We start from the raw sequence: 15,285 nt of genomic DNA on the forward strand, positions 1-15,285 counted from the left end.
GTGAAGTTCATTTGCACTCAGGCACTGACAGGTTTCCCCCCCCCTTCCCCCGAGTTTTCAATTCAGTTTATAATTAAAGACATTCTCTATACAAACTAAGCATTATTTTATGACAACATGGTGAAATGCATCAAGTATGTACATCAGCCCTCAGCATGATGGAGCTACTTAACCATCTTTCAGGGAATGCAACCTTGTCTTTTATTTAAGTATGAGAAACTCAAAAAAAAATAGACTGAGAAAATTGGCAAAACAGCAAGCAACGTGTTCCTGCGTTGTTTCAACTTCAAATTAAATGCTTACCTGAAATCTTTTAGTTCTTGCTTTGTACTGCTTTCATCTCTTTTGTTTTCTGCTGCCTCTGCATTTGCCGCCTGCTGCAGGCTTCGTGTAATAGGTCCTCCAATCCTCTCTCTAGATTTTACTGTGAATCTGTCTGCCTTTTTCTTACTTGCCACAGCAGATTTACTTGGCAAAACAGCCTTATTATTCCTTTGCATTCTGACGTGCAGTTTCCGGGATGCTTTGCTTGAGATCCCAGAGGAATTGTTCTTAGCCACCACCTTAGTTTTTTTCCCATCCACATGGGACATTTTGGACACTCTCACAGGACTAGAGTTCCTCAGCGACGAAGATGAATTTGGCTTTTTAGATCGAATGGGAGGTACAAATTTCACGTTCTGTTTGGATTTGAAGGAAGCAGAGGGCAGCTGGAGCTGTGCAGGTCCAGAGGTTCGTGCTCGTGTCTTGCCCAGGTGAGGCTGCATGCTCTGCATTTTGATCTCTGCATCCGCCGTGCGCCTACGCTGGTTGCTGCCTTTTTCACTGCTCGCAGGTGAAGAATTACTTGCACTTTTTTTGGAAGAATTCTTTTTAGAGGAGGGAGAGATGGGCTTTTTGGGACAGCTATACGATGCGTGTTTATTCAAGCTTCCAATGTAAGTGAACTCTCTGTTACAGTAGGGACAGATGTGAGAGTCTGACTCGGATGGATTATTTTTCAGCTCTGCCTTCTGCTGGGCAGATTTCTTTTTCTGCAAGATAGCTTTCTGGACAAGCTGGTTTTTCTTTTTCAATGCACTTATTTTCAGTTTATTTGAGGACATTTTGCTAATCTCAACATTGAAATTAAGTCTTTTAGGCTGACCCATTCGTCTGAAGGCATTCTTTGCAGGGCCAGCTATAACCACCATGCCGTTCTTAGGCTGCACTGTCTGTTTCAGCGGGACTGGATTTTTTTTAGGCGTGTATCTCTTTTTATCACTGGCAGATGCACAGGCCAATATGTGCTTGTGTAACTCAGGCATGTTATCAACGCTCTTCCCACATTTTGTGCACCGAATGGCAGTAGTAAAAGTCTGTGGAATATTGTGGGTAGTGAAGTTTGTTGCGGTAACTCCAATACCCATAGGATTACGATGGTGATACTGAAATGGGGGTGGTTTAAAGCTTGGGTAGTGTTGATTGAGGCCCATACGAACATCTGGATCTTTAGATTTTACTCCAGATGCCATTATTTTTATCGTAGTATAAAGCTCTTCGGAGGAATCATTCAGGTCTTCGTCTTCCTCCTCTTTAGAAGGTTCCAAAGAATCTTCTGGCAAGCTCTGCATGTGTTCCACATTCGCCTTACTGGGGTCAGTAAAATTCTGGGGTCTCAAAGTCCCACTTTCAAACTCATGATGTGTGCACTCTTTGTCTGGATGGAGATCCCGCTGATGCTGTTGCAAATTGCACAAAAAAGCAAATTCCTTTTTACAGACCGAGCAAACAAAGATATTTCCTACTCCATGAAGCAGAAAGCGATGTTCTGACAAGTCTGTTTTATCCCTAAAAAGCTGTACACAGAATTCACATTTGAAGGGCCATTCTTCAGCATGAATGGATAAATGCTTCGTTAGGTCTTTAATAGAAAGGAAAGGTGATTCACAGACATTGCACACAAAGCTTTTACTGAATGTTTCCTGCACTACTCCTGATTCACTTGAAGTATGAGGATCCTCTCTCACCTTCTGTTCATTTTCAGCTTCCTCCTGTTTTATTATTGGGAGAGTGTTTTCAAGATTATCAGCAGAGGAAACAACAGAAGAGACTACAGAAAGAGGAGGTGGAGATGGAGATGATGAAGATGAAGAGGAGGAGAAAGAGGAGGAAGAAGAGGAGGAAGATGAGGAAGAGAGTGTAGGAGGACCAGGTGAAGCAGCAGAAACGAGAGGTTCAACAGAAGGAACAGGAGATGGAGAAGGAGAAACCGTAGGTGAAAGGACTGGTAGTGGGGACTGAGTAGTAGTGTTAGAAAGTGGCGATGGGCAAGAAGAAGTGTTAGTGGCACTGGCAGAGGCATCTGGAACTGACAACGGCATCGTTGGAAGGAGGGGAGGAGGTGATGTAGCAACGGTTAACACAGGCGGGCAAGGTGGTGGGGAAGGGGGATTGGTTGGTGTTAGCAAAGGAGGCAGCTGGCACACGGAAGGTACAGCAGAAGCCTGTGGCACAGGGGAAACAGAGGAACTAAGGGGCTGAGTGTCGACAGAAGATGATGCAGACAGACTGGGATCCACGTCAGGGTCTGCCTGAGGCTCCGAGGATTTGCTTGGGCTCCCGCTCCTGCTCACACCAAGAGTGCTGTCTGTGGCTGCATCCGTTCCATTGTACTCATTCAGCAGAACCTTCTGTAACATGCAAGTGGTTGGTTTCTTCTTTTTAACACCACTACAGGTTGGCTGTATGGAATTTTCTTTATATTCCCTAATTTCAGCATCACTGCAAGGCTTCTTATGCACACTTAAATCTAAAACAGATTCCCAGGGAACCTGATTCTTATTTTTGACATCAGACCTTTGTTTCACACCACTAGATAAATCCAGTGGCTGCTGGTTGCACACACTGCCAAAAGTTGGTGCTGCTGTCCAGTCTTTTGATATTTTATAGTCTTCAAAGCAAAGAGAGCTCAGAGCCTCTTTTTCCTCCCTTCCAGTCGAGCTCCAAGCAGCTGAGTTGCTGTGGCTTTCTAACTTTGGCATTTTTGAACTCCGAATATTATCATTCCACACAGTTTTTGGCTCACCTGATTTGACAAAGTCTCGAAGTACTGGACTGTGCTGTGGAGAACTGGGAGGAGAGCTGGTTCTTCTTTTAAATCTACTGGATACTGGAGGTAAAATAGGCAATGATGTAACAGAAGGTCCTAGTTTAGGGATGTCACCTGGTGGAGTTATCTTCTTATTGTCCTGTGTCTGAAGAAGCTGCTTTAGTTTTGATGACAAATAAACACCTTTTTCTTTATGAAAAGGTAAGCTTTCTGTTGAAATGCTAAGGGGAAGATTTAAAGAACTAGTTGGAGTTATAGGTTCTGGGTCTACTTCAGTTTTTATTTTTGGTACAAGAGGAGGGCTGGCAGTTCTCCTCTTTTTGGACTCACTGCTCCCACTGCTGGAGGATTCCTTGGGAGGTTCATTCACATGTGTTTGCGTAACCTTTACATTTGGGGAGATTTCCACCGTGACCGGACTGATTATACAATTCAGCCCATACAAGTCTGCAGAGTTGGATTCCATCTGAATCACATCACAATTGCTAGTGCTGCTGTTGGACTGAATTTTGCCATCAATGTAATAATTTAGATTTTCAGAGATATTGCTGGAAATATCCATAATATAGACATCATCTACTTCCCCTTCCTCTTCTATTTCCGTGCTTGCTATATATACACTCTGGACCGGTGGGGCCTGCTCTGCCTGAAGGGGTGGCTCTTCAGTAAAGAACCCTTTTCTTCTGACACCTTTGGGAATAAGGTGACGCTCATGAACCCTACGCTGATGCCTCCGCATGTTGGTGTGAGTTCCAAAAACCTTTTTGCAGTAATTGCAGGGATGCAATTCTTTGGGCTCCTTATTTTCCTCAGCAAAAGCAGAGTTTGACATTTCTTGGGAAACTTTCTCAGAATCCAAGACAACGGAGTCTTGCACAAGACTGGAAACATTCAGATCATCTTTAAGACCATCATCCACAATTACCTGGTTATCAGCAACATTATCCAAGTGTTGTGATGATGTTAGTGTTAAGAACGGTTTCCTTTTTGGCCCTGACTCATGGCGTCTCTCATGTCTTCGCCTGTTAATCTGGGTACCAAAGGCTTTCTCACAATACTGACACTTGAAAGCGTGGTTAACAGTAGATATATGGATGTGCATGTGGCGTTCAAGTCCTTGCTTTGTTGTAAACTTCCTCTCACAATGCTGACAGGGAAACATGAATGTTTCCTGAACATCACCATTTGATTCACCTCTTGCTTTTGAAATTTTCACAACAAGTTTCTTCTTTGGAGAGCTTTCTGGAGATTCTTCTGATGTACTCTTTTGCTCTTCCATAGAGTCTAACTTTTCTTCACACATCAAAGGCATTTCAGTATTTTCTTTAGGCATATTGGTATATTCTAGCTCCTCTTCATCGTCCTCGTCTTCCTCATCCTCCTCCTCCTCATCATCTAAATCATCTGATGCACAGTTTACTGCTTCTCCTTGTTTGTCTTCAGTAACCATTTGTGGTTCATTGGTAGGACTGGGGATCATCAGCTTTGGGAGTACATCTTGATTTACCATTTCCTGAATCACCGCTGTTTGTTCCAGTGAGAGTACAGCAGAAACAGAAGGTGTTTCATCTTCCTCTTTATGACCTGATACACAAAGTAGGAAAGGAAAAGCATGAGTCATTTTTACCGAACGCCTCTAAGTATGCTGCAGCTTTTTTCTACCTTTTCCTCTAACACAACATACCCAACATTTATGACCTGACACAATAGCACTACTTCTTACTCTTATGAGTCAGTACTGAAAGGAAAACAGTAATCAAAATTGGCCTTTCCAGAACTCCAGGAAATGCAGGCTACTGCGTAATCTTAGCAGAAAACCCTTGGCTTGAACACTGTGGTCAAGAAACCCAATACACCCTGAAGAGCACCAGAACATTTCAAGGTAGATTTCAGAACATCCCAAGAAACCTCAAAAAAAAGGCCAACAAACAAACAAAAAAAGCAAAACCACACCAAACCTAAAAGCTTTCACTGACTTCTCTTAGAGCAAATAAGTGACAGGAAAGTACTGCAACACACAGATAAACTGTGTAGGAAGCTTGTCAAGCAAATTTTGAATTTTGATCATTTTGCCTAAATAACACCAAAATAATCTGAAATTGCACTGTAATGCACAGCAAGGTGGACCTTGTATCCAGCATGGACCTTCACATTCTTCCTATCAGATGTTCTATTAGCTGCTGCCTGAATAGCTACCTCTGACACGTCTGAATCAGAGCCTTCATGTGTCATTCACTCGTGTTGACAGACTCTATTCACACCTCTGCACGCTTGCTTTACCTATCTCCTCTCAGTTAGAGCCACTGCTGAAGAACTAACTTTGCTGCAAGTCACACAACGTTGCATAAGCGGTTACTCCATCCCCTAGCTGGGGCAATACGACAGCTGGAACAGTGGGGCACATGGTGTCATCCCTTCTGCTTCCACGCAGTGAAAGAAGAGTTACAGGTTCAAATTAAGAAGCTTGAAAGAAATCAGTAACTACAAGGAGCTTGAAAGATTATTGGTTACACTGCAGTGGCAAATTTACAGAAATTCTCATGAGAAAAACCCCTATACACTTAAAATACTTTTCAGGCATTTTTTTCATACATACTATGTGAAAATAGCCAAGCCAATTTACAAACAGCCTTTGCAGATAATCAGTAGGACAAACAGCATGCTTAGTGAGCCAAGGCTGTATTTTTTTACCCTTTTACACCAACTTATGTTAAATAGTAATAAATACTGACTATACTGTGTAACTAAGCTCCAAAGCCATGATTTTAGATTAAGGGCTCTTCTCTGGCCTCCTGTTCCAAGGAGTTTGGATTTGTGTCTAAATTTTACAGGAGTGTTTCCTGTTGTCAGAGTTGCACGTTTAGTGACATAATCCTGATATCAAAATTCCTTACTAATGAAAAAGGTGTATATTGCAAACAATATAAACATCTTCACTTTGCTACACTAAGGCAGCATGCTAACATACTAAACCTGACAAGAAGTGTCCTTTGATTCAGAAGGATAGTTAGAAGGGAAAAAAATACAATACTTGAGAACTCACCCTCTTTAGAATCCTTCATATCTGCAGAAGTAGAATCCAAATCAGGCTTCTTCTGTTTTGTATCCGCTGCCTTCTTTCCCTTGTTTTTACCTTCCTGAGTCTTCTTCTTTCCTGGGGAGAAAAACCCAACATTTATTACTCCTGTCCAACAGTTTTTGTTTTTCCAAATGTGAGTGGCAGAATTAAAACACCCAGCTTTGGAATATAAGACACTTCTGCAGAAACCCTATCTTCCTGAGGAACACAAATGACAGCGCAGGAAAAAGGACAACATTCAGACAGAGCAGTAAGTCTCCTGTACTCAGAAGAAACTACAAATAAAAATAAGGAGTTTCTAAAAACCTTAAGAGTCTGAAATAATTTACTCACTTCCCAAGCAAGAATAGACTGTAACAGAAATGTGCTTGTCCAGTTAACCAGCCTTCACCATATCATTACCCAGTACCTTCACATGGCTATTAAATTCCTGTATCTCATAGAAGTATATGGAAAACATGAAATATCTTCAATTAATCCTTCATGTTATTTGCAAGCCCACAGAAAGTAAAAACCCGTAGAGGCTTCTCCCCTTTTATGAGCATTGAAAAGAGTTACAACAAAAGCAATGAAGCAATAACATTATGAGAAGACTAAAAGCAGCATAATCTTGTCCAACAAGGCAAAGGCAGTAAAACCAAACTGGACGGAACTGGGTAGCAGTAAAATATAAAGATACTTCATCGTGTCTACAGGCACAGAAGGATTTGCTAACACTTTCTATTAGCAATATTAAGAAGCATTTAGTAGTTGTATAGAATGAGGATTAGGTCTTCACACAATACCCTAATCAGTGACACAAGATGTAAAGACATTAAAAACCTCATTTATCAGTGCACTACAAAGCTATACAGCTAATTTTTTTCCATGAAACATTCAGTCCTACAGTATGTAGAAATTCTACTAACAACTCTGCAATAACAAACAAAACTTTAAGGTCTTCCAATTCAACTCACTTTAAAGACCACATCCTCCATACAGAGAGGTTATTGTACAGGCAACGTTGTGGCTGAGACACCAGACTCCTGACACTTCACACTTATACACACCAGCTCTTCAGAACGAGAATTGTCCAAAAGCCACAGTTCAAATCCCCCCTTTGCTCCCTCTAACACACAAAATACTACTCCTGAACACACTGACCCTCTCTCTAATCAGAAGAGTATATGATAGCCCTAAACAGCCATTTCTTATTTAGAAGCACGTTCTTCCAACTCACAATCCTGTCGCCAAGTTCCTCCTTTTTTCCTCAAAAATATTTTTCACATGTTGAGCCAGGAAACTGAAATGACTTTAAAAAAACCCCCAAAATTTCCTCTATTCAAGCTGAAAATTTCCAAGTATGTAACCCCTCCAACAGAACAGCTCAGATCAACTTTAAAAGGAAATACTTTTTATTTGAACATTCTGGTCTATCTAAAGAATTACAATATTTTCTCTCAAGGAGCTTGGATTTCACAGGCTCTCCCCAAATTCCAGCGTGTTTCACTTTCATATATGTAGTAATCCTTTTTTATTTGTTTCTTTTCTTTATTTAACAGTTTTTCACCTGAGAAACTGACAACAGTCACACAGAATGAATTTCTGTCACCTTTGGAAAATACTCACATACCCTTTCTAAAGCAAACAGTAATTATCTCCTAACATCCTCAAACCCTGCACTGAGACCTGCCATAACAAACCAACACTGGCTCATTTGGCAATACAAGATTCAACTTTATTTTATACCAAACACCTTCAAGACATCAGAAGCTTTACCTTGTATTTCAGTGTTCACACAGGCTTAAGGAATTTAAACACATCTTTACCTGCCAGGCTACTGAATGCCCAACTTGAACATCATTATATGTTATCAGCACCTCTAATACTTGCAGTCACAACTGGTAGTACCAAGACCTGAGTACAAAGGAATTCAAACAAGTTTTCAGAATTATCTGCCAAGCCACCTGAAATCCCTCTTGAAAGGTACAGTAGCACAATCACACGGTTCTAGTTCCAGGTGAAGTGTCTCAATGTGACATGTCCATAGCTTCCAAGAGAACCAAATACCTCAGGAGCGATGTAAAATGTATGTAATTGCTAGAACCCTTCACGAGCTATCAACATTTTGCAGACAGCTTGTCATTTGAAGACCAACATGCAGCATCTTGATGTAAATGAGAAAATTCTGGATTCATCTCTTGCCTCTCCATGAAGCTGGACACAGACAGGAAAGAACCAGTCCACAGGCCCCTCTCACCCTTGGCCACGGTTACAATTTCACTGGACGGTGCAGCATACAATAGCATTGCAGGTGAAGTCACTGGGCAATTCTGCATCTAATTCTACAGCAGCATGTAATGACAGGTTACTGTAAAAGCCTTCAAACCAAGACCAAATGAATTCTTTCTTATAACAAGATTAGTAATATGTGGTGCTCTTTAAAGTGGAAGGTAAAGTATGCAAAAGCAACAACAAAAATCACTTGTAAGTGCTAAAGCGTGCACAGGTTTTCCAAAGTGTCATCCATTTATAGACTCTGAAGTTTATAGTACCTCAAATCCAGTCACAATCTGGTAAATCACAAGAATAACAGGATTTGTACCCAAGCCTCGCATTTCCTTATGCTACTGATGGAAAGAAGATCATTTCCAAGTCCTCTTGCCACACTCCTTAAAAAAATGCAACCTGCTCTCTGATACAGCTGGAAACGTTTCAAGTTCTTGGCCTTTAAGCATAAACACATTTGAAAAGAAGGCTGATCTAGTTGCCCTCACTCAGTGAGCAAAACTGCATGACATAGATGTGTCGTATCAATTTCTGACAAGTATCAACAAGAGATACAAACCGATTTTTTGATGTTCTTGTTTTACCACCTTCAGTTTGTTCGTTTTCCAAGTTACAACTTTCTTTGTAAAGGCTGAAAGAATCCACTAGACTCAAGCATGGCAACACCTGTCACATATGCATCCATTTCATGGCCCTGAACCTCTGACAGCAGATGCCCAGGAAGAGAATTTAAGAACACAGTAAGGGTAAAGTGATGCTTTATTGGTATGCTCTCCCAGCTTTCATGTATCTAGAGTTCAGTGATATCTGAAGAGATTTAATAGCTTTTGATAGACTTGCTGCTTTTTAGATCCAGGTACACCTCACAGATTCACACCATTTTCTTCCTGCAGATTTTCAATGAAAAATGCAACCTATTCTGACAGAGTATATCAATGAGTAGCCCAAAGTTTGTCCCTTAGTTTTCTTACAGTTTAAGATGTCTGATAAGAACTAACAGAAGCCTTCAGGAGGGGGACAATGCCTCAGAATTGTCTGATACCAGAACCTGGCGGAAGCCTGAGTATAAGTACACACGTGCACTTACCATCAGGTTCCTGAAGGGTCCTACATGGCTGCTACTGCCAGCTGGATCCTCCACTTGGTCTAAACAAGAAAGATACAGGAATGAAACACAGGGAAAGTGAAATGGAAACAATGACAAAAGAATAAATGAAGGGCAGAACTTAAAATATGTGCATTGAAAGAACTGCAAAAGAAAGATGCAAAGGAAAATGAATGAAAGAAACAGATGGAAAGTAGCTACTTGTCTCTAGTGATAAAGATCAAGAGAGGAGGGTAATGATTTGTCTTGCAACTATATTTTTAAATATGGCTCCTTTCTCCCCTCTCCTTCACTTCAATTGTAGCCAGGTCAGCACGAGCATTATCTGCCTTTACACCATTACAGTAACTGCACAAAATTTAGCACAAACATTGCAATAGGCACAGGAGGGCTCGTGTTTCTGCCAATATCCAGAAAATCGGCTGATACTTCTGCCATAGCCCAACTTATTTCAGAGTAGTTCAGATGACAACAGAGTAAGAATTAAAAAAATAATAATAATTAAAAAATCTTTATTTGCCCACACTTCATTGAATTGATCAAATCAAGACATCTCAAAACAACCTACAATTATGTGCTGGTGCTTTTGCTGGTAACTGGAATACTAATGGAACTGTAAAACAACCGTTATATTTCTGATGGGATGGGAAAAGCATGCTCAGATGGCAGGGCAGAAGTAATTAAACACAGTTTTTCCACACACTTGGAGCTGAATTCTATAATTAAATATTGCTCAATTGTACGAGATGCTATTACCTTTAATAACCTTTAAGTGCAGCGCTAAGCATGTTCCCAGTTAAGATCATAAAGCAAGGACAATTAGATCTGATCTCAAACGTTGTTTTCAACACTTAGAAGTATATATACAAGCTAAAAGATCCTTACAGAAAACTCAGAAGACAACTGCATGACCATTTCCATATTACTCTGATTAACAAAGTCTAACATACAGATGCAACTTGATTTTTAATTTGAGAGACAGTTTGCTATGCACCAGAATTCCTCTGTTTCTGTATCCAGAACACTGGTAGATGTCATGCTTTTCAAAGTAAATTCCCTAACCCTTCAGCCAGAACTGTTTGTTCTGGAAGATAGACTAGAAGAAATTAATGTGCTTACACACAAAAAAACCATACCCAAAATAACAGCATTAATTGCTTCCAAAAAATAAATCCAAGTTGTGTTAGGTGAAGGAACATGAAAAAAATGCAGAAAGATGCAGTGACCTCTCAGAATCTTGTCCAACTGTGACCATCACAGCATATAAATGGTAAATATGTTACATATTTAATAGAAGGAACTGATTAAACAGTGAAGTAACAAAGGAACAAAAATATGAAGGCATGAAATCCAAAACACCCGTTATGAAGATGTTACTACTAAAGCTGTTCCTCTAACACATTTTCCTCTGTTAGCATTTAAGTGTTTCCATTTTGCTCCTTTTTTTATTCTACCATTAGCCATGGTTCATTACACAGTGAAATCTCATTTACAAAACCTTTCATTATTATTTACCAGCACCTGCTCAGACAGCAAAGCCAAATCATAAACTACTTGGGTAAGCAAGCAGCACCGTACCTGGGCGTTCAGAGCTGCTTACAGTCACCAGGAACCGCTAAGAGCTCCTACCATTGAGGGGCAGCTGGTAGGTATGACATGCCTCACGTGTGTGAGGATTATCTGTATAAATCATGGGGATTACAGAAATTTGCTGAAAATGCCACCTTAAATCCACAAAGTTCTGCAAAGATTGAAGCCAACAGCCACATTGGAAAGTGTATACTAGAGGTTCATTTTGAAGACAGGATGCATTTCAAGCACTGCAGACTTACACTTCCATCCTATCACTACCTCAAAGAATATATGACTCACAGCATTCACCATCTCAATTATGGTAATTAAACCATTTTTAAATTGCTGTCCAAAGTTTTAAGTGATCTAGGATAGGTGAGGCTACTCCACTACACTGTTCTAAATGTCATGCTGCAAATATTGGAGAAAAAGGCAATGAGTAAAAATATCTCAAGCCTGTAAGTATTAGGGTAAGAATAGAACAGATGACAACCTTGAAAGAACAATTCTGCTTTATTAAAACAAAGTTACTTCAATATTATGACATCAACTTCCAGTATTTCTTATATAATAGTATTACTGTTAATAAAACAATGTAAGGTTCCTTTTAGCTCCTTGTATTCAAACATTGCTTTGGAATTGATTAGAGCAAGTTCAGCTGAAAAACTCCAAAGTGTACTTCTGAGCACACACGTACGTTATTACCTGGGGAGGGAATGTATTTTGAACTCAAAACCTTCCAACTTAAAAGCAAACAAAGCATGCCACCACTGTCTACCAAATGCTTTGGGGAAACAATGCTGCTGTACTGGCAAGAAAAACAACTGCAGAACCCAAAAGGATGTCTCCCAAGGCTCAAGATACTGCTATCACAGAACAGTTTTGCTGGTAGATTTTTGTTTTCATACACTGAATTGGCAGATGTCAATCCAGAAAAAGCTTTCATTACTTTTATTTTATTGTTATTGTAAGATATGCTACACTAAGAGTATTTCCCAGTTTGGCCATAGAGATGCATCCCACTTGGTACACTCGCACATGTAAAACCCTTTCCAATACCCTCAGACAAAATCCCTCCCCTAGGTAGGAAGGTACCTACTTCTCCCATTCAAAAATACAAATTATGACATGAAAAAGTTGCTTAAAGACTAGGTCTTTCCAAAACTGTTTTAAAAATGAAATATGGAAAGCCAATGCAAAAGCAGCACATTTTTATACATATTCCAGCAATTCTAAGGGTAAAATTCAAGTCATACAAGACACAGCTCAATTTTTTGAAACAAACATCTAATTAAAGGGGATGTCAAATGTGAATGGCTGCATACACAGTAACATTACCAGACCTCTTTCAACAATGCTGACAAGTAGGTATGAAGATGTGAAGAAAAAAAACCCTTTTAGATGCCTTTATTGCCCTGTTTTCCTCAATCCATCATTCTTACAAATAACTGGCAGGGTAATCTTTTCTTGCCATGCCATTATAAGGTTATCAGATACAACTAGTTTTATGCAGGCATAATTTTAGGTGCTGTTAAGCAAATGAAACCCCAGAACTGACACGAGTTGTTCTGCAATGCACAAAAATTATCACAGTGTAATTTTAACTTCTTGCTCCTGAGAATCACGAGAATAATTTAAGAGCTGCAGATGATCTTAATTCTGTGTTGTCAATCTGCCCAAACCTAAAGTATCAAGTAATTTTCAACTTGGAGAGGGATCAGGCATATAGCTATATACTTTGGAAAATAGCTCGGAAATTATCTATAGCCAAAGACTCATCCCTGTACTACAAAACAGGGGATGGTCTCACCATTCTCTGCTTGATCACTTCCTCCCACAGCTGGATGCTGGTATGATCTGTCAGGCCCCTTGCTTAGCACAACCACACCACTGTTCTTAGGACAAAGCCTCTGCAGGGCACTGCACTCAAATCTCCTGCAATCCCTCAGGGGCTGACCACCCTTGTCTCTCCACATCCTTTGATCCCAGGCTGGTAGGAGAGGTGAAAGTCGTGCATGCACAGAGTCTGACACACATGAACTTGTTGCAGGACACGTGACACTGAAGGTCTCCAGGAGGAATCTCTCAAAAGCTTAAGTTCTAGAAGGAAAGGCTCTAAAAACAAACTGCACTCCCTGTTGTTTTAGATAACATCTTCCCTTGGAACTCTATGACCAGTACTACTCCAGCTGTTTGAAGACCACAAACAGCAGCTTGACATCCAGAATAAAAGCACACACAGCGAGCAAATGCTCTTCTGTAATTTTTCAAGCAGAATTTCTATGTCTTCCTTAAAAACACACTTCCAAGCCTACACAGTAGAGGCAGGAAAAAGAGGAAAAGAATAAGCACAGAAGACAAACTTCACAGTATGTCTATTAATATCAACCTGCCTGTTGTATAAACATACTGCTACACATTAACCATCACTTCACATACAAATAGCAGCATTTCAGACACTGCATTTTCTAACCAAATTATAAACACTGAGATAAAGTCTCACCTTGGGAAGATATTTCAATACACCTAAAGGCAGATGCACACACACACCTAACTGTATACACATATTACAGTATATTTGTACCAGGCACTAAGTGTCTGCTTTGTAGAAAAGAAAGAGAGCAACTCATTTACACAGACTGTTAACATGACATTTGCATAACAGATGAACTTGTTGCCATGGTAAGTATAAGAAAATTCTGAGCTGGGCTATTTAAAACACCATTTTCTGCAAAAAAATGCTTTAATGATAGCACTGAAGATCATGTTCCTGTATCTCCCCACAAACTTCTTAAATCACATAATGATCATCAGAAGAAACGTTCCCGTGGCATCATATGGTATGGTATGGTATGCCATGCCAACAAAGACATGATGCAAGAGTCTGTACGAAGCAAAAGTAAATATATTGTCATTGTATGGACAAAAAAAACCTCAGCCAAAGCTATTCACAAAATTCAGATAAACAGATTTTAAAAAAACCAACCACCCAGCCACATTTCAGCTCAAAAATCCTATGAGCAGGACACCTCTCTTAAACGTGTGGTATTACACCAGTCCACAAAAATTCTGATAGGAATTGTATCCAGTCTTCTTCATACACTGAAGATTTTGTAAACTGTATTATGTACCATCACGTTCTGAACAGAAGGAGGGGCAAAAAGTAGTCTGTGTTATCCGTTTGCAGCAGCATTCCATCCAAAGTTGCAGCATCTCATTCAAATCCTTAATACATTCTGTCTTCTGACTAATGAGCATAAATCGTAGGAACTCTTAAGTTTATAGACAAGAAGACTTACTCATCCATAATGACTTAAGTAGCACAGAATGTCACCTAACAAAGTATGGCAAACAAACATCCAGAGGGTTTAATTCTAAGCAGCTTTAAGCCACACAAGAGCTGTGATGAAACAATTAAGTGTAAATAATTAAACACAGAGCTTTTATCTTTGCAAGATTTAATAACACTATTTCTTCCCCATGCCAACGTTTCTACATCTAAATCAGAAGACACAGAGTACACAAGTACGCTCTGGAGATCCTCAAACACTGCACAGTAGTTGTGTATTTCCACCTCCTACCCTCCCTAATAACACAACTTCCCACCATTCATGACAAATTCCTAGCAAGGAATGATGGCTAACCACAGCTACCATTGACACAGCCAGCCCATGACAGAAAATGGGATAAACACCCTTTGCTGGAGTTCTGTTCCACTAGCTTTTATTTTGCTAAGGATTAAAAGGAAAAGCAGCAAAAGAAGTGACAGTTTGTATACAAGTTTTCCAGAAATAACTCACGTTCTCTATATTTAGCCAGTTTTTATGTACATTTTGGTTATAAATAGGGCATCCAAATTTTCCATTTAAATACAGAGAATTAGCCAAAACTTACATCTACACTCTAACAAATACAAACTTTTACTTGAATCCAGAAAATATTGCCACTACATTCACTACAGCTCTCCTCAAAATGTTCTTCTGACCTTGAAATGAAGCTACATTCAGATAATTAAGAAATAACATGCATTTTGACAGCATCATTTGCAAGATAATGCAAATGAAAGACCTCACACAACTACTTGCACCACCAAGTTCAACATGACCTCTATTAGATGAGCCTGCCTTTATCTGTAATGAGTAACCCAAACGTTTGTCATGGCACTATTGG

General features: G+C 39.8%; 1 protein-coding gene across 1 annotated transcript in view; it reads right to left on the reverse strand.

Moving 5' to 3' along the window:
* Window positions 1–15,285, reverse strand: part of PRDM2 (PR/SET domain 2) — a gene marked incomplete at its 3' end in the record, with an annotated part of 61,827 nt that overhangs the window by 13,526 nt on the left and 33,016 nt on the right. Inside the window, exons 6-7 of the mRNA XM_084274722.1 lie at window positions 6,135–6,245; window positions 304–4,675 (exon numbers count right to left, since the gene is read on the reverse strand). Of these exons, the coding sequence (XP_084130848.1) occupies window positions 304–4,675; window positions 6,135–6,245 (4,483 nt within the window). The remainder of the gene's footprint in view (window positions 1–303; window positions 4,676–6,134; window positions 6,246–15,285) is intronic.

Source organism: Gallinula chloropus (genome assembly GCF_964237585.1).
Source record: "Gallinula chloropus genome assembly, chromosome: 23".
Classification (NCBI taxonomy): Eukaryota; Metazoa; Chordata; class Aves; order Gruiformes; family Rallidae; genus Gallinula; species Gallinula chloropus.